The sequence below is a fragment of the Bufo bufo genome, chromosome 9, assembly GCF_905171765.1.
Source record: "Bufo bufo chromosome 9, aBufBuf1.1, whole genome shotgun sequence".
Lineage (NCBI taxonomy): Eukaryota > Metazoa > Chordata > Amphibia > Anura > Bufonidae > Bufo > Bufo bufo.
In genome coordinates, this window is record NC_053397.1 from 89,393,487 (window position 1) to 89,414,394 (window position 20,908).

General features: G+C 46.7%; 1 protein-coding gene across 2 annotated transcripts in view; it reads left to right on the forward strand.

The window, feature by feature from the left end:
* Positions 1 to 9,098: 9,098 nt before the first annotated feature.
* WDR47 (WD repeat domain 47) overlaps positions 9,099 to 20,908 on the forward strand; it is a 66,015-nt gene continuing 54,205 nt past the window's right edge. For both annotated transcript variants that reach the window (XM_040406996.1, XM_040406997.1), the window contains exons 1-2: positions 9,099 to 9,243; positions 16,433 to 16,599. In XM_040406996.1, the coding sequence (XP_040262930.1) occupies positions 16,442 to 16,599 (158 nt within the window). In that variant the 5' untranslated portion in view covers positions 9,099 to 9,243; positions 16,433 to 16,441. The remainder of the gene's footprint in view (positions 9,244 to 16,432; positions 16,600 to 20,908) is intronic.

A 20,908-nucleotide genomic window follows, 5' to 3' on the forward strand; every position in this document is an offset into this window, starting at 1 on the left:
AGTGGTTCCTGTAGTTTGGATTGAGTGGGGTGGGAAGGGCCTGGTGTGGAAATGAGTGTGTTTAGGATTTGTGTGCTGGATAAGTTTAAGCAGGGTGGTGGTACTGTGAATGAAGGAGAACCCCCCCTTGGTCCTGTCTTGTTGAGTGTAGATAGCTGCTCTAGGAGAGGACTTTCTGTTAGAGTGGGGGGTAGGTCTAAAAAATATTGGTCTGGGCTTGGGTAGGATGAGCTGACTGAGTGGGTGGTAATATTTAGTGGGGATAATGGATGTGGTAAATCTTCATCCGTATCTGTTTCTGTTGTACTAAGATTTTGAAGGGGGAGTTGATGGGCAAGCGGTGAGATATGTGCGGGTATGTTTTTGGCCTGCGTGGCTCCCGGTGTGTGGTGTGGCCGGGTGTTGGATCCTTGTTTGTTGGTTGCCTGAGGTGTGGTGTAGATAGATAAATCTGGGTAGTATTCGTGTGTTGGTGTTTGGTTGTTTGGGGGGTTGTTGGTGGTAGGGAGGATGTTATGTTGTTGTTCTCTCCTGTAGATGGGAAATGGAATGGTTGGTAGTAATTTGGGCGGATTTGGTGGGGGGTTGTACCTATTCTGCTTATTGTTTCGTGTTATGTTTCTATTAACTTCTTGTCTGCTTACAGCCTCGGTGTAGGTTTTGGGTTTCCCTTTTATTTCTGTGTTGTTGTTGTTGTGTCTAGTATGTTTGGGGTTTTGTCTAGTGTTCAGGGGAAAGGTTTTAGATGAGGGGTTTTCTTCTGGGAGGGTTTGGTGTGTAAGGGCTCTTCTACGGGGTTTCCTTTCCCAGGTTCTTACTAGGTTGTTGCTGTAGTCCCTAAGGTCTCTAAGGAGTTTGGTGCATTTAGATGTACTAGATTGTATTCATATATTCTTAGGTGTTCTTTTAGGTTGTTTAGGGGTGGACTTGTGTTGGGGCTAGCTCTGTTTTTCTTGAGGTGGTAGTCGAGATAAGTGGCAAGGTTTCTACTTTTGTTTCTACGTTTAGCTATAAGGATCTTCATGAGGGACTGGGATCAGTTATCACTGATGTATAGCCAGTCTGTGTTGAAGATATGATCGTTGGGGAATGTGGGTTAATCCTCTGGGGATGAGGTTTAGGGCCAGGTAGATCCTAAGAAAAAAGTGATGTGTTTCATTGTGAATATAGTTTTTTGTATCATTGAGAATAGTGTTGTGGGAGTGGTTACACATACACCGGAGGACGGGCACAGGCGGCCGCCGCTTCTCCTCCCTGACAATATAATAACAGCTAAGAGCAGACTGCGGACAGGAGCGGGGCATACACCGGAGGACGGGCACAGGCGGCCGCCGCTTCTCCTCCCTGACAATATAATAACAGCTAAGAGCAAACTGCGGACAGGAGCGGGGCATACACCGGAGGACGGGCACAGGCGGCCGCCACTTCTCCTCCCTGACAATATAATAACAGCTAAGAGCAGACTGCGGACAGGAGCGGGGAATACACCGGAGGACGGGCACAGGCGGCCGCCGCTTCTCCTCCCTGACAGTATAATAACAGCTAAGAGCAGACTGCGGACAGGAGTGGGGCATACACCGGAGGACGGGCACAGGCGGCCACCGCTTCTCCTCCCTGACAGTATAATAACAGCCAAGAGCAGACTGCGGACAGGAGCGGGGCATACACCGGAGGACGGGCACAGGCGGCCGCTTCTTCTCCTCCCTGACAGTATAATAACAGCTAAGAGCAGACTGCGGACAGGAGCGGGGCATACACCCAGGGATCTCAAGTCTCCCGGACGTTCAGGGAGTCTCCCGCTATTAGATAGCGGCTCCCTGACGCCGGCATGTGAGACAATATATCCTGGAAAGGTTCACTGATAGAAGAGCAGAGAGATAAGAGAAGTGACAGGACACAGAGTTTAGATTACAGGTTGAATTAACCCTTTAGGGTCAAATTGGCTTCTCAAGGAGATATATATGTTAAAGGCATCCCTTCCTCTATCTCATTCAGTAGCTATATAACTATTGAGAGAGATGTATTTTTTTAAAATACATTTACACATTTAACCCTCCATTTTAATTATATTATTTACCCCAGTGTTAAATTCACCCCCCCTGGATGCTTTTTTTTTTCCCTACAGTGGGGTAGATAATTACACAGGGTTTTAACCACCTCCGGACCGCCTAACGCAGGATCGCGTTCCGGAGGTGGCAGCGCTGCGCACAGTCACGCATATACGCGTCATCTCGCGAGACGCGAGATTTCCTGTGAACGCGCGCACACAGGCGCGCGCGCTCACAGGAACGGAAGGTAAGAGAGTTGATCTCCAGCCTGCCAGCGGCGATCGTTCGCTGGCAGGCTGGAGATGTGTTTTTTTTAACCCCTAACAGGTATATTAGACGCTGTTTTGATAACAGCGTCTAATATACCTGCTACCTGGTCCTCTGGTGGTCCCCTTTGTTTGGATCGACCACCAGAGGACACAGGTAGCTCAGTAAAGTAGCACCAAGCACCACTACACTACACTACACCCCCCCCCCATCACTTATTAACCCCTTATTAGCCCCTGATCACCCCTAATCACCCCTGATCACCCCATATAGACTCCCTGATCACCCCCCTGTCATTGATTACCCCCCTGTCATTGATCAACCCCCTGTAAAGCTCCATTCAGACGTCCGCATGATTTTTACGGATCCACTGATAGATGGATCGGATCCGCAAAACGCATCCGGACGTCTGAATGAAGCCTTACAGGGGCATGATCAATGACTGTGGTGATCACCCCATATAGACTCCCTGATCACCCCCCTGTCATTGATTACCCCCCTGTCATTGATTACCCCCCTGTAAAGCTCCATTCAGATGTCCGCATGATTTTTACGGATGCACTGATACAAGGATCGGATCCGCAAAACGCATCCGGTCGTCTGAATGAAGCCTTACAGGGGCATGATCAATGACTGTGGTGATCACCCCCCTGTCATTGATTACCCCCCTGTAAAGCTCCATTCAGATGTCCGCATGATTTTTACGGATGCACTGATAGATGGATCGGATCCGCAAAACGCATCCGGACGTCTGAATGAAGCCTTACAGGGGCATGATCAATGACTGTGGTGATCACCCCATATAGACTCCCTGATCACCCCCCTGTCATTGATTACCCCCCTGTCATTGATTACCCCCCTGTAAAGCTCCATTCAGATGTCCGCATGATTTTTACGGATGCACTGATAGATGGATCGGATCCGCAAAACGCATCCGGACGTCTGAATGAAGCCTTACAGGGGCATGATCAATGACTGTGGTTATCACCCCATATAGACTCCCTGATCACCCCCCTGTAAAGCTCCATTCAGATGTCCGCATGATTTTTACGGATGCACTGATACATGGATCGGATCCGCAAAACGCATCCGGTCGTCTGAATGAAGCCTTACAGGGGCATGATCAATGACTGTGGTGATCACCCACCTGTCATTGATTACCCCCCTGTAAAGCTCCATTCAGATGTCCGCATGATTTTTACGGATGCACTGATAGATGGATCCGATCCGCAAAACGCATCCGGACGTCTGAATGAAGCCTTACAGGGGCATGATCAATGACTGTGGTGATCACCCCATATAGACTCCCTGATCACCCCCCTGTCATTGATCACCCCCCTGTCATTGATTACCCCCCTGTAAAGCTCCATTCAGATGTCCGCATGATTTTTACGGATGCACTGATAGATGGATCCGATCCGCAAAACGCATCCGGACGTCTGAATGAAGCCTTACAGGGGCATGATCAATGACTGTGGTGATCACCCCATATAGACTCCCTGATCACCCCCCTGTCATTGATTACCCCCCTGTAAAGCTCCATTCAGATGTCCGCATGATTTTTACGGATGCACTGATAGATGGATCGGATCCGCAAAACGCATCCGGACGTCTGAATGAAGCCTTACACGGGCGTGATCAATGACTGTGGTTATCACCCCATATAGACTCCCTGATCACCCCCCTGTCATTGATCACCCCCCTGTCATTGATCACCCCCCTGTCATTGATCACCCCCCTGTCATTGATCACCCCCCTGTCATTGATCACCCCCCTGTCATTTATCACCCCCCTGTCATTTAGCACCCCTCTGTAAGGCTCCATTCAGATATTTTTTTGGCCCAAGTTAGCAGAATTTTATTTTTTTTTTCTTACAAAGTCTCATATTCCACTAACTTGTGTCAAAAAATAAAATCTCACATGAACTCACCATACCCCTCACGGAATCCAAATGCGTAAAATTTTTTAGACATTTATATTCCAGACTTCTTCTCACGCTTTAGGGCCCCTAGAATGCCAGGGCAGTATAAATACCCCACATGTGACCCCATTTCGGAAAGAAGACACCCCCAGGTATTCCGTGAGGGGCATATTGAGTCCATGAAAGATTGAAATTTTTGTCCCAAGTTAGCGGAACGGGAGACTTTGTGAGAAAAAAATTAAAAATATCAATTTCCGCTAACTTGTGCCAAAAAAAAAAAATTTCTATGAACTCGCCATGCCCCTCATTGAATACCTTGGGGTGTCTTCTTTCCAAAATGGGGTCACATGTGGGGTATTTATACTGCCCTGGCATTCTAGGGGCCCCAAAGCGTGAGAAGAAGTCTGGTATCCAAATGTCTAAAAATGCCCTCCTAAAAGGAATTTGGGCACCTTTGCGCATCTAGGCTGCAAAAAAGTGTCACACATCTGGTATCGCCGTACTCAGGAGAAGTTGGGGAATGTGTTTTGGGGTGTCATTTTACATATACCCATGCTGGGTGAGAGAAATATCTTGGTCAAATGCCAACTTTGTATAAAAAAATGGGAAAAGTTGTCTTTTGCCAAGATATTTCTCTCACCCAGCATGGGTATATGTAAAATGACACCCCAAAACACATTCCCCAACTTCTCCTGAATACGGCGATACCACATGTGTGACACTTTTTTGCAGCCTAGGTGGGCAAAGGGGCCCATATTCCAAAGAGCACCTTTAGGATTTCACAGGTCATTTACCTACTTACCACACATTAGGGCCCCTGGAAAATGCCAGGGCAGTATAACTACCCCACAAGTGACCCCATTTTGGAAGAAGACACCCCAAGGTATTCTGTGAGGGGCATGGCGAGTTCCTAGAATTTTTTATTTTTTGTCACAAGTTAGTGGAAAATGCTTATTTTTTTTTTTTTTTTTTTTTTCATACAAAGTCTCATATTCCACTAACTTGTGACAAAAAATAAAAACTTCCATGAACTCACTTTGCCCATCAGCGAATACCTTGGGGTCTCTTCTTTCCAAAATGGGGTCACTTGTGGGGTAGTTATACTGCCCTGGCATTCTAGGGGCCCAAATGTGTGGTAAGGAGTTTGAAATCAAATTCTGTAAAAAATGACCTGTGAAATCCGAAAGGTGCTCTTTTGAATATGGGCCCCTTTGCCCACCTCGGCTGCAAAAAAGTGTCACACATCTGGTATCTCCGTAATCGGGAGAAGTTGGGGAATGTGTTTTGGGGTGTCATTTTACATATACCCATGCTGGGTGAGAGAAATATCTTGGCAAAAGACAACTTTTCCCATTTTTTTATACAAAGTTGGCATTTGACCAAGATATTTATCTCACCCAGCATGGGTATATGTAAAAAGACACCCCAAAACACATTCCTCAACTTCTCCTGAATACGGGGATACCAGATGTGTGACACTTTTTTGCAGCCTAGGTGGGCAAAGGGGCCCACATTCCAAAGAGCACCTTTCGGATTTCACAGGTCATTTACCTACTTACCACACATTTGGGCCCCTAGAATGCCAGGGCAGTATAACTACCACACAAGTGACCCCATTTTGGAAAGAAGAGACCCCAAGGTATTCGCTGATGGGCATAGTGAGTTCATGGAAGTTTTTATTTTTTGTCACAAGTTTGTGGAATATGAGACTTTGTATGAAAAAAAAAAAAAAAAAAAAATCATCATTTTCCACTAACTTGTGACAAAAAATAAAAAATTCTAGGAACTCGCCATGCCCCTCACGGAATACCTTGGGGTGTCTTCTTTCCAAAATGGGGTCACTTGTGGGGTAGTTATACTGCCCTGGTATTCTAGGGGCCCAAATGTGTGGTAAGGAGTTTGAAATCAAATTCAGGAAAAAATGAGGAGTGAAATCCGAAAGGTGCTCTTTGGAATATGGGCCCCTTTGCCCACCTAGGCTGCAAAAAAGTGTCACACATCTGGTATCCCCGTACTCAGGAGAAGTTGAGGAATGTGTTTTGGGGTGTCTTTTTACATATACCCATGCTGGGTGAGATAAATATCTTGGTCAAATGACAACTTTGTATAAAAAAATGGGAAAAGTTGTCTTTTGCCAAGATATTTCTCTCACCCAGCATGGGTATATATAAAATGACACCCCAAAACACATTCCCCACCTTCTCCTGAGTACGGAGATACCAGATGTGTGACACTTTTTTGCAGCCTAGGTGGGCAAAGGGGCCCATATTCCAAAGAGCACCTTTCGGATTTCACAGGTCATTTTTTACAGAATTTGATTTCAAACTCCTTACCACACATTTGGGCCCCTAGAATGCCAGGGCAGTATAACTACCCCACAAGTGACCCCATTTTGGAAAGAAGAGACCCCAAGGTATTCGCTGATGGGCATAGTGAGTTCATAGAAGTTTTTATTTTTTGTCACAAGTTAGTGGAATATGAGACTTTGTAAGGAAAAAAAAAAAAAAAAAAAAATCATCATTTTCCGCTAACTTGTGACAAAAAATAAAAAGTTCTATGAACTCACTATGCCCATCAGCGAATACCTTAGGGTGTGTACTTTCAGAAATGGGGTCATTTGTGGGGTGTTTGTACTGTCTGGGCATTGTAGAACCTCAGGAAACATGACAGGTGCTCAGAAAGTCAGAGCTGCTTCAAAAAGCGGAAATTCACATTTTTGTACCATAGTTTGTAAACGCTATAACTTTTACCCAAACCATTTTTTTTTTTACCCAAACATTTTTTTTTTATCAAAGACATGTAGAACTATAAATTTAGAGCAAAATTTCTATATGGATGTCGTTTTTTTTGCAAAATTTTACAACTGAAAGTGAAAAATGTCATTTTTTTGCAAAAAAATCGTTAAATTTCGATTAATAACAAAAAAAGTAAAAATGTCAGCAGCAATGAAATACCACCAAATGAAAGCTCTATTAGTGAGAAGAAAAGGAGGTAAAATTCATTTGGGTGGTAAGTTGCATGACCGAGCAATAAACGGTGAAAGTAGTGTAGGTCAGAAGTGTAAAAAGTGGCCTGGTCTTTCAGGGTGTTTAAGCACTGGGGGCTGAGGTGGTTAAAGGGTTTCTATCACTTCGTTTCACCTATTTAGCTTTCAGACACTAGCGATCCGCTAGTGTCTGCTTTATCTAACCATCCTAATATAAGAGCTTATTGTCCTGCCGTTTAGCTAAAAAAATAACTTATATAGATATGCAAATGAGCCTCTAGGTGCTATGGGGGCGTGATTAGCACCTAGAGGCTCCGTCTACCTTAACAAACTGCCGCCGCCCAGCGCGTCCCTCCAGCCCGCCCATCTCCTCCGGAATGCGATGCTCCTCGTGTTCGGCGCATGCGCAGTGAATGTCTGATCGCTTCCCTGCTCAGACATCTCCACTGCGCCTGCGCCGATGACGTCATAGTGCTCCGAGGAACAGGCGCAGTGGAGATGTCTGAGCAGGGAAGCATCAGACATTCACTGCGCATGCGCAGAACAGAGACGCGCACGGAGAGGATCGCTTCAGCTGGAGATGGGCGGGCTGGAGGGACGCGCTGGGCGGCGGCAGTTTGTTAAGGTAGACGGAGCCTCTAGGTGCTAATCACGCCCCCATAGCACCTAGAGGCTCATTTGCATATCTATATAAGTTATTTTTTTAGCTAAACGGCAGGACAATAAGCTCTTATATTAGGATGGTTAGATAAAGCAGACACTAGCGGATCGCTAGTGTCTGAAAGCTAAATAGGTGAAACAAAGTGATAGAAACCCTTTAAAGAATAAACTTCCTGACTCAGACCAAGAGCCGACTCAGCGAGTCAGCAAGTGAATGGAAGCATCCGCGCATGCGCATTGCGCAACCTAAGCTTCGGTTCACTTGCTTCTTGTCAGCTCAGTGAACGAACCGAAGATTCGATTCATGAATCGGTTAATTTGAATGAACTGATTCAAATGAACCGATTCATGTGAAAGATCCGAACTTTCCATCTCTAGTTTACTCGCAGTAAACCTTTCTGGCAACCTGTAGCAGTGTCCCCTTCCCGGCGCGTGCGCACAGTGCAAGAAGAAGCCGATGCCAGCAGTCCGCAACGGCGCATCAGGCTGAGCCTGTGCGCACGCGCGGGATCTCAAAGCGGGAGGAGGGGGAGGCGGAGGGATGGAGGGAGAGGGAGAGGCGGCACTGAGGAGTAGAAGGCGGCGCTGGGCACGAACGGCGATGCGTGCGGCCGGGCACCATGCATCCACAGACCTCCCCTGCTTGGGCACCTTAATTCAATGATTGACAGGTTAGTAAAACCTGTTTTTCCGCAGAATAAAGCCACAAATAGCTTTTATAAGGCCACCTTAGAAATCAGAATGCCACCCTGGACATGAGCAGATGTTTAGCTCACAGGGCTTATAGGTGGTGACAGAATCCCTTTAATCATATACATAAATATGATAATTTGGGGCAGGGTAATGAGCCCAGTCCTCCACACCATAGAGCAAAGTGTGCAGATACTGCATATGTCTGGAAAATGTAATAAAAAGTTCGTGAAAGAAAAAAAAAAGAAAACCTCCCTGAAATGAGTTTTTGCAGGTTGGGATGTCTGTACACCGGAGGACGGGCACAGGCGGCCGCCGCTTCTCCCCCCTGTCTGACAGTATAATAACAGGCAGCGCTGCTCTCAGCATCTCACTCACTCTAGCGGTCACGTGACCCACATCCCTTCCCTCACATCCCCATCATCTGTACCACACCCTCTCAGGCAAAACTGCAGCCAGCTCTGCCCGGGGTCCTGGCTCTCCGGATTGTGATTGGTTACCGGCAGCTCCGCTTGACAACCGCAACCTGAGAGAAAAGAGACGCAGCGACAGGGCGGCGCGGCCCGTGCACTGGGGCTTATACTGGGAGGGACGCGGTCCACGGCTGGCTAGCTGGGTTCACGGAGACAACAAAGCCGGCCGGGATTCTGGGACCGGAGACTGGAAACCAGGTAGCAGCCGTGGAGGGAGGCTGTGTCCTCCTCCCTGCACATTGCCGGAGGACCGGAGCTGACATGTTGATGGCTCCTCAGAGCCTCCTGATTAAAGGGGGGCTCCGGCCTAAATGACGTCTGACATAGATGTGTGCGGGGTCACAGGGCTCCAGTGTGACAACCTGACTTACAGAATGAATGGATGGTGTGGCTCCAGGCCATCGCTGCGTGACCGTTCTCCTGGAGTTCCCCTTTAAGCCTGTTTGGCCCTGTCCATAGGTTACCTGAAACCCGTGCAGCCCTATGGAGATATGCCAGGATGGTGTCAGCAGTCTCTGAGCAGTACCAAAGGCTTAGGACGCTTTCTAGATCCTCTCCATTCTGGAGATCCGCAGACTTCACTGAGGTGGATGCTGGACGTGTCCGATCGCCATTTCATCTGATGAGAGTTTTAGTTCCTCACACTGAGGCCTCGTGCACACAACCGTGTCCGTATTGCGGTCGGCAAACTATGGCCGCCTTCTGTGTGCTTCGTCTAAAATCCGCCAAAAATGCGGATCAGAGACGGATACAAAATCCGCTGGTGTGCACGAGGCCCTAGGAGTACATTTAGTGCCCCTCTTCCAGCTGCGGGATCCTTCTCTTTAGGCGTCCTATCTCATGGAGCAATTCCCCGGAGACACTTTGGGGAAGATTTATCACACTGGTATAAAGTAGAATTGGCTTGGTTGCCCATAGCAACCAATCAGATCCCACTTTTAATTTTTCACAGCTCCTTTGGAAAATGAAAGGTGGAATCTGATTGGTTGCCATGGGCACCTAGGCCAGTTCTACTTTATACCAGTTTGATAAATCTTCCCCTTTATTTTTATGGTGAGGAATTGCATTATGAGCAGTTTTCTAGAAAGTTATTGGAATCCCACTTTGTACTGGAGTGAATGGATCCAGTGGTGGGGGTGGGGGTGCGGGTTTATTGTAGCCGGTATTCTGTGACTCTATCCATACTCTGTGGACTGTGTTTCCCGGACTGAGCACGGTCGTGTGGATCAGCCCGTACCCTTCCCTGGCCCCGTAGCCTGTGTACTGTGAATGGAGGGCTTGCCCAATGTACCGCGGTGAGTGGCAGAATACTGGCTGCAATAAACCCCCCCATAGAACACTATGGCATGTAAGGAGCAGTCCCAGTAATGTGATTGTTAGGAAATTGCTTAGGGCGGCGCTGGTTCTCATTGAAGAGACCCCAATCTCATTGACTGCGCCATGGGAAATGTCTACAGGCACCCTGCCCTGTACTGATGAGGGGCAAGGACCTGAAACAGTATTCCATAGATGGGTCTCTGGGGGTTAGCATTGCGAACTGCTTATAAGACAATTGCTTCTAAGGTATGACGTGTCTCCAGAGCTTTGGTTACAGTCACACATCAAGCTCTTGTGTGCTGAATGCAGGGTTGTCATATGGCAGACTGCCCACAACACGGCAAGATGGGCATTAACGTACGGACTGATACATGTTTCTCCCTTGTGAATGCTTGCTTTGCCCATTTATAGCTGAGTCCTCGCTAAGGGTCACTTTGGATGCCCCTTTACCACCTGGGATGTTGGCACATTTGTACTAGAAAGCTCTTCCTGATGATAATATCCTGTTTTCTTCCTTGCCCCTTGATGCCGCTTTTCTTATGACGCTGCTCAGCTTCTCTATTGCAGGGAGTGACCGAGCTGCAAAATAGTGAGCTGTTGTTGTAGTCAGTAGGATGAGGGGGCTGTCTGCCAGATAGTGAGCACGCAGTGGGAGTAGGGGGGGGGGGGGGTGTCAGCTGAGAGAGCGATCCCACCCACCCCTTCTGTCCTCTCCGGCTGGGACAGAATGTCATTTCCTTTGTTGTATGTGTTCTGGAAGGGCTCAGTGCTGCTGGTGTACGGAGTGCCCCTAGAATGGGACTGGGAAAGGGGCCGCCTATCCAGATGGGAGAGCCAGCCTGTTCAATTATTTATGGCACGATGTGCAAATGAGCCACCCGGTGCTGGAGCTCTGTCGTCTCAGATGTGTGCCCTGGGCTATGCACGGTGCCAGTGTCTGGTGGCATCAGTGGTGTAATATCAGCTGCATGTACTGGGAGCGGACGTCCCCCTGATGGAGGCTTCTGCATTTAGGTGGATGCTCCATAATCTATACTGGGTGTGTATATATAAAGCAGTGCTGTGAAAAAGTATTCATACCCCTTTGAACTTTTCCACATTACACCCAAAAGCTTAAATGTATGTTATTGGGACTGACGGAGCTTCAGCTATTTTGCACAGAAGAATAGGCAAGAATGTGCAAAGCTGGCCGAGACATACCCCAAGACTTGTAGCTGTAATTACAGTGATGGGTGGTCCTACAAAGTACTGACTCAGGGGGGCTGAATACAAATGCACGCCACAGTGTCCAGATTTGTATTTATTAAAGATGTTGAAAACCATGTATTTTCTGTTCACTTCACAAATACTTGTTACTTTGTGTTTATCTGTCACATAAAATCCATTTACGTTTCTGGGTGTAACGTGAAAACCTTCATCTTGCCCCTGTCCACAGTACAAGCGCTCTGCTAACTCTGGCGGTCTCGTACGGTTGAATGACACAGTGGACATACATGCGAGTCTGCTGCTCCAGTCAGGGGAACAAGGGGCCCCATTCTCATGATTGGCAGTGGCCCCAGCGGTCGGATCCCTACTGATAAGACACTTATCCACTCCTGTGGATACGGGATAAATTCTTGTAATGGGACAACTCCTTTAAATGGGTATTCTGGGTGATGAGAACCTCTAACCAACTTTATGCTGCCAATCATTGACAAGAGAGCCAGAGCTCATGGACGACTCTTTGGTATGGGCTGCCACCATTATACAGTAAGTGCTCAGCAACCACTTAGAGGTTCTCTGGGATTATTATATTGATGGCCTGTCCTCAGGCTAGGTTATCAGTATGAGATTGGCGGGCGTCTGACCCCCAGTACCCCCACAATCAGCTTTAGGAGGAAGCGGCGGTGCTCACCGCAGCTTCTTAGACTCCTCGCAGCTCACCTAGCACAGCGCCATCCGTTTGAAAATCGCTGTGCTTGGTATTGCCGCTCAGCCCCATTCGCTTGAATGGGACTGAGCTTCGTCTAGGTTAGTATTAAAATCCTGTCAAACCTCTTTAGCCCATGAGTGACGGGCGGCACTGACTTCGTATGTCAGTGAGGGTAGCATGAAGTGGATGACAGGTTCCCTCCAAAGGGAATTGAACACAGGTGTCTGCTGCCCAGTCTGGGGTGGCAGAGACCCTGATTCCAGCGCTGGGCAATTACTTTTCAGTTGAGCCGTTTCGCTCCAATGGGACCTGAAATTCAGGCTGTCCACCCGAGGTCCAGCAGAGAATGGCAGTAGGCCGGATCCGGTGTGAACCTACCCTTGGCATTGGATTGGTGTGCTGCGGAGTCCCGCCTCTCAGTCTCTGGTCAGTATTGCTGAGCTTTGTAGTGCAGAGTCCGCTACCTCCACCATCCCAGCTGTCGTGAAACCACGTCCCCCAGCATGCTCCTTTTACCTCCCTAGGTGCTTTCGATAAAAGCTAAGCAATTGTGCATGCTGGGAGTTGTAGTTTCACAACATCCGGAGTGGTGGAGGTTGCTGCCCCCTCTTATAGTGGATGGGAGGAGAGCCTCTGGCATTTGGTAGGAGGGGGAGTGCGGTATGTAGCAGATCTCTATGTGTACAGCCGTGGCCGGGCCTCCATTGTGCTGCTTGTTTACGGCGTCCCTGTTGCATGGATGACACCTGGCAACGTGTGGACGCTGCACACGGTTATGTCAGGGGCAGGTCCTCTTCTGTGTCCACCAGGTGCTGTAGTGATGACATACAGGCAAATCCATCTTTATTTCACTGGCACTTATGTATATCCTTGTAGATGGTGGTAAAAGCTGCCAGCAGTGCACCAGCTACATACTGGTAATGTGCGCGCACCCCGTCAGTGCTGGAAGCTGCCCACACACAGGGCTTTCATCATGCTGGGCTGGAATCCTTTAATTTGAGGATTGGTTATTATAGGCTATTACCCCTGTGCGTCTGTCCACTTTTAGATAAAGAGCAGAGACATACAGAAAGCTTTTTTCGGTCTGATTCCATAGGTTTCCAATGGTAATATGTTGGCACGCTCCTGTGGATGCCATATGGCAGTATGCAAACCCCCTTTGACTTCATAGTATGTCTCTATGATGTGTGGTCTTAAAGGGGTATTCCTATCTTAGACATGTGTCACGAATGTCTGATCAGTGCGGATGCCACTTTTGGGACTCGTACCTCTCTATTATTTCCTATGGGAGAGCTGAAAAGAGCGAAGCAGGACTGCTGAGCTCCCATAGAAATGAACGAAGAGAGGACACATGCACGGCCATCTCCCCTTTGATGGCGGTCAGGGGTTGGGGGACCCCCGTTTTGGAGAAAAGTACAGGTTCACAGAAGTGTGACACATCTATTAGACCTTCATGGCAGTAAATGTTTTAAAGGGTTTCTGTCATGAGAAATACCGTTATGTAGCGGACGGACATTAGCGATGTGCTGATGTCAGCAGTACATAGCAGTATGCTTTATTACTCCCTGCCTGCCGTCCTTCTCTTAAAATGAAGACTTTTACATATGTAAATGAGCCTCTAGGTGCTATTGGGGCGTTGCTTCAGCACCTAGAGGCTCGGTCTACGCACCCTTTGGCACGCCCAGGTCCAGTTGATTGACTTTCGAGTTCCCCTCAGTGTCCCGTAAATCCTGCGACGTCTCTTAGTATTCGGTGCAGTGAGTGAAGGACGCGCTCCTGCTGCCAGCTTCCTCACTGCGCCTGCGCCGAATACTAAAAGGGATTTACAGGACACTGAGGGGAACTCGAAAGTCAATCAACTGGACCTGGGCGTGCCAAAGGGTGCGTAGACCGAGCCTCTAGGTGCTGAAGCAACGCCCTAATAGCACCTAGAGGCTCATTTACATATGTAAAAGTCTTTATTTTAAGAGAAGGCTGGCAGGCAGGGAGTTATAAAGCACACTGCTATGTACTGCTGACATCAGCACATCGCTAATGGCAGTCAGCTACTTAACGGTATTTCTCATGACAGAAACCCTTTAAGATGGGAATATCTGTCTTCGTGACCACCTTTTTTATTATTTAAATCCATTCAAAATTCTGTGGTGGATTTTGGCTTCATTTCTGAATACTACTTTGTTTTTCTGATACAGAGCTCCAAACCCCCTGCAAAGATGTTGATTTAAATTTAATGGCCCGTCCCCTTCGCCATCCACACCCACTTCTTTAGACCTGGCGTGAGCAGATTGCGCCGAAATACACCTAGTATAGGCGTATTTCTGATTACCAAATGACCCCCCACATTTTTACGCCCATTACATGTCCATTAAATACAGGTGCATTGATTTCAATGGGGTCCATCTGGTGGTGAAAACTGCCAAAAATGTACGGATATGTTCTATTTTTTTTTAGCCCCATAGACTGCAACGGTTCTGAAAACAGCCGTGTGATGACCGTAAAAAAAAAATGGCCGTCGTGTGCATGTAGCCTTATTCCACATCCACAGGACAGAGGATCTGATCTGTAGGGTCTGACTGCTTGGACCCCCACTGATCCCTAGAATGAGGTGCTGGAGTGTGTGGAGAGAATGGCGCAGCAGTCGTGCGTGCTGGCACTCCAGGTAACTCTATGAGAAAGCGGAGTCTAGCGCTGGGCTATCTTCAGCAGTCCCATAGGGTTGAATGCTGGGACCCTGGCCAGTCAGATACGTTTTCCCCAGCCTGTTGATAGGGGACATGTTCTTATGGTAGGACAACTGCTTAGTTGCACTTGAATAGACTGAGCTGCCATAGCAGACACAGTCCATGGACAAGAGTGGACTCTTTCTGGAAGGAAGACAGGCACTCGTTACCCAAACTCATACTATCCCTTTAATGAAAACCATCCTCTCTCTGGCCTACAGGATATTGCTTAGTTTTCATTTAATTTGACAATTTTTGCTGCCGGCAGACTGTCAGTAAGCAGTTTTTATTTTAATAAGTGCCTGTGTAAATAGCCAAGGCCAGCACCCTCATTGCCTGCTGACACGTCGGCTGATTTCCCTCTGCACACTACGCCTCAGGCTTATGATATTGGGCTTTATTTTTAAAGGTACGAGCTTCCCTGTAAGGCTACTTTCACACTTGCGGCAGTGTGATCCGGCGGGCAGTTCCATCGTTGGAACTGCCCTCCGGATCCGTCGATCTGCCGCTGACTGAAAGCATTTGTGAGACTGATCCGGATGGGGATCCGTCTCACAAATGCATTGCAAGGACGGATCCGTCTCTCCGCTTGTCATGCGGACAGACGGATCCGTCTTGTATCTTTTTTCACATTTTCTACCGGTCTGCGCATGCGCAGGCCGGAAGGACGGATCCGGCATTCCGGTATTTTGAATGCCGGATCCGGCACTAATACATTCCTATAGAAAAAATGCCGGATCCGGCATTCAGGCAAGTCTTCAGTTTTTTTCGCCAGAGATAAAACCGCAGCATGTTACGGTTTTATCTTTTGCCTGATCAGTCAAAACGACTGAACTGAAGACATCCTGATGCATCCTGAACGGATTACTCTCCATTCAGAATGCATAGGGATAAAACTGATCAGTTCTTTTCCGGTATTGATCCCCTAGGACAGAACTCGGCGCCGGAAAAGAAAAACGCTAGTGTGAAAGTACCCTAAGTCATATTCACAAGTCGCAGATTTATTGTGACGCCAATCGTCCCTCTATAAAGAATTTCCTCGATTGAAATTGCTAAAACGTAGTTAGGATATTTAGTTATTTGGCAGTGAACGAGTTAATCCTTCCACCTTCACACATAAGGTTGGGCTGTGAGAGAAGCACGAATGTGTTGTACCCTCCGTGTTCACACCCAGGTATAGACGCTACATGAAGGTATGGTAAGAGGTAGCGGGAGGGTGTGCGTGGCTGGTAGGTTGCAGCTTTACATCTTGTCATTTATGAGTGGTGCGCCTGCGCTGGATAAACAGGCATAATCACAGCGTACAGGAGGCCTCCCTTAACCATTTAGTCAACGAAGTATAAAGCTAATCATGTCTTATTCCTTTGATTTGTGTAGCGTTGGTCCTGCTGCGACCACTGACGTGTCTTATACATGTTTTTTTTCTTTCTTTTTTTAGACCATCACAATGACGGCTGAAGAGACCGTGAATGTCAAAGAAGTGGAAATTACAAAGTTGATTTTGGATTTCCTCAATGCCAAGAAGCTGCACATCAGCATGCTGGCCCTGGAGAAGGAGAGCGGGGTGATAAACGGGCTCTTTTCTGATGACATGCTTTTTCTCAGGTATGTCACAGTATGAAAAGTATACATCTTTTTAATATTCAAAGATTAACATGAATTCCACCTTGAAGTAAACCTATTTTGGTACTTTAAGGGGTTGTGCCAAGTTTATAAGTTAGGATAGGGGATGACCAGCTAAATGCTGGGACCACCACGATCCTGAGAACAGGAGTTCTGATGGAGCGGCAGGTTGTGTATGTGCACTGCCACTCAGTTCATTCTCTATGGGAGCGCTGAAGATGGCTGAGTACATTGTTCTTGGGATTGCTGAAGGTCTCAGTGTGTAGACCCCAATGATCAGCTAGCTACCCATAAGGCTAGTTTCACACCAGCGTCACCACAATCATGGATCAGCAAAAACGCTTCCGTTACTGATAATACAACCGTCTGCATCCATTATGAAAGGATCCGGTTGTATTATCTTTAACATAGCCAAGACGGATCCGTTAGGAACTCCATTGAAATTCAATGGGGGGCGGATCACTGACCGCACCACATCACTGACGGAAAACACTGCTTGCAGCTTTATTCTGTCCGCGATGGGGACGCAGCCAAATGGAACGGAATGCATTCTGGTGGATTCCGTTTCGGTCAGTTCAGTATTGTCCCCATTGACAAAGAATGGGGACAAAACGGAAATGTTTTACCCCGCTATTGAGATCCTATGACGGAACTCCATAGCGGAAAGGGAAAACGCTGGTGGAAAAGTAGGTGAAAGTTTTTTATCGCCATAGTCTTATGAGGGCATGTTTTTAATGGCATCATTTTGAGGCACATCAGGTGAATTGTATAACTTTTTTTAAAAATGTGGGGGCAGTGAAAATACAATGCAATTGTTTTGTTTTTGTTTGTACAGTAATGATGCCATTTTAACTTTATTCTGTGGGTCAGAACGATTATGAAGATAACAATTTATATATTTTTTTGTTACATTTTACTCCTATTAAACTATGAAATTGCTCTTTAAAAAAAAAAATATATATTTTTCTGCCGACTGAGCTGTGTAAGGGCTTAAGGGAGATTGCAGACCTAAAACCCTTCAGAAGCCCCCCTGTTCTCAGTCAAATGGTGGCATTCACAGAGTGCTGATTGGATGATAGAAGGAGCTCATTCCCTATGTCTAACTGCTGACATGCTGCGGTCGCTATTGATTGCCGCATCTAAGGGGTTAAACTGCTGGGGTCGCAGTTATCTCCAGTTGTCACAATGTCTGCAGCATAATACAGCCCGCACCCACAAGCAACTGCAGGGGCCCAGATCCTGAACTCGCATGATCGCCATGACATACTATTACAACACAGAGCGTTAAATACTGACATAATAGTACGTCAGAGAGCTGGAAGGAGTTAAAGATTCAGTAGAAACTTAGATGATCAGCAGTTACATCTTATAAGAGTATTATAGAGATTTGTCGTTCCATTCAGATGTAATCCGCATTAGACAAGTGCTCTTCAGAGTTGGATTCTCTATACTTTCCATGCCGTGTGGCCTTCAGCACATCCTCGGATGTACGTTGGTATGTCCAGCGCTTTGTTAAATATTAGGAATGAATCAAGAAGGGGAGAGTGACAAGCCCCCTGCACCAGAGGTGTGCTACCACAAAGTTTCAGACCCTTTCCTGCAAACTCTGCGCTGCTGGACGCATCTGTCATTACTTCATTGTCCGTTTTATGGCACAAGGAATGCCGTAAATCTACAACAGGTCCTAGCTGATTTCAGATTCTGACGTGCGCCTCTTAATCATTTTGGAACATCTCACTACATAATCGATCAAGACAGGCATTTGAAACACCAGTCTTGGTAAATCTCCCCCAAAGTGTATTAGAAAAGCTACATAGTCTCTGGATGAGTGGTTTTTCAAAGATGGCACCATTTTACACATCTGTGCTTGTTTTTTTTTTGATCCGAGGCTCCGTTCCGGAGTTATGATACTTTTTCTTAAAATGTAAAGTAGGCCTTGGTGCAACGACTGCATCACCATTGCTCTTGTTCCACCCAAGCGCCATTCTTTTCTGTGGCCAGCCCCTCCCTCGCTGCTTTGCCACTGCCTGGCCCTGTCAATCAAAGCAGCAAGAGTGAGGCTGGGTTCAGACCTGAGCGTTTTACAGCGCGTTCAAACGCGCTGTAAAACGCTCAACACATGAAAACCAATGCTTCCCTATGGCCCTGGTTCTCACTTGAGCGTTTTACAGCGCGTTTGTGGCCATAGGACATTGCAGTCAATCACACAAACGCGCGTCAAACGCGCGTTTACTATTGCAAAAAACGCGCATAAAAAACGTGCGTCAAAAACGCGCGTTAAATGCGCATATCAAAGACGCTCAGATCTGAACCCAGCCTTAGGGTGGTCAGAAAGGAGCGGAACTTGAGTGCACCAAAGCCTGATTTGGATAAGACAAAGTATCATAACTCCGGAACTGAGCCTCAGACCAACAAAAGAAAAACAGCGTTTAGGCCTAGTTCACACAATCGTTTGTTTTTTTTGCGAGTGTACGGGACGTTTTTTTGTGTTCCATATACGGAACCATTCATTTCAATGGTTCCGCATTAAAAATGGAATGTGTTCTGTAATCTTTCCGTTTTTCTGTTCCGTTGAAAGATAGAACATGTCCTGTATTATTGGCCGCAAATCACATTCCGTGGCTCCATTCAAGTCAACGGGTCCGCAAAAAAAACTGAACACATACTGAAATGCATCCGTATGTCTTCCAAATCCATTCCGTTTTTTTGCTGAACCATCAATTGAACATTTTGTGCCCAGCCCAATTTTTTTTCTATGTAATTACTGTATACTGTACATGGCATACGGAAAAACAGAAACAAAACGGAACTCAAAAACGGAACAACGGATCTGTGAAAAACGGACCGCAAAAAATATAAAAGCCATACGTTCGTGTGAACTAGGCCTTAATGAGATGATCTACGTAAACAGCTGGATGGGAGGGGTCACTGGTGACCGATTCCTTGTAATAGAAAAAATGGATTGCACACGGAAGCCATTTTCCACAGATCTGACTGTTAGGATGTATAAAACAGACCTGTTATGGGAATGAGCTCTGATTCTTGGTTTTTTGCATGAGAAGGACATGATATCCCAAAAGAATATATAACCATGATCCCTAAGGGTAAGGCCATACTTATCACCCACAAGCAGCACTATACCATTCACCAGTATACCAGTCACTATATCATTTTATATTATTATAATTTTTTTTTTTTTTAAGTGACAGAAAAACAAAATAAATCATACCTTCACCGATCCCCGCCTCTCCCATTCCAACATTCCCCAGGTTGACGCACAGGAAATGCCTGCTTTGGCAGTCACTGATTTAGGTGGCCATTGTTTGGCAGAGCAGGCATCTTTTGTGTACCAATAGCCTAGGCATCATGGGGCAAAGACCAGTCAAGCATTATTATTTATTTTTATTTATTTTTTTAGTGCCACACCGTGCCTTTAAAAAATTATCATCTAGACGACATCTTTAAAGAGGAGCTGTCCCCTCTCCTGACATGCCTGTTTTAATAGCTTCCTGCGTTCCCCATGTAATAACAATTCTGGAGCATCTATTCTTATGGCTCTATGTTGTGCTGTTCCTGTATTATTTGTACTAGAAGTTATAAATGAATTGCTAGCAGTCTGCAGTAAGGGTACAGAGGGGTGGTGACCAGTCTGAAAATGGCAGCACTAAGTGGATAGAGTGAGTCTTTGCAGGGGCAACCCCCCCCCCCCCCCCCCCAACTTGTTACCATCCCTCTGTACCCTTACTGCAGACTGCTAGCAATTTATCCATAACTTATAGTAGAAATAATAACGGAATGGCACAACATAGAGAAAAATATGGGTGGACAGCACTCCTAAGTAATAATGTTTCGGGTGCTCGTCTCCAGGAGGGGTGGTAAAAAGCCCCTAGTAGAGCAACTTGTAGGTATCCAGAAAAATAAAAAAATGGAGACAGCACGTCCAAAAGGTGCAGAAAGTGGAATTTATTCCAGAAGCAACGTTTCGGCTGTGTGTTACTCTTTTTCAGGCTAACACACAGCCGAAACGTTGCTTCTGGAATAAATTCCACTTTCTGCACCTTTTGGACGTGCTGTCTCCATTTTTTTATTTTTCTGGCACAACATAGAGTCATAAGAATAGATGCTCCAGAATCGTTATTATATGGGGAGCGCAGGAAGCTTTTAACACAGGCATGTCAGGAGAGGGGACAGCTCCTCTTTAACATTCAGTTTGGAAGACACGTGGTTTTTGCACATGACAGTTACTATTTGTGTCTGTACCGTAAATGGTAATTTAATCTGATCTTTGTCA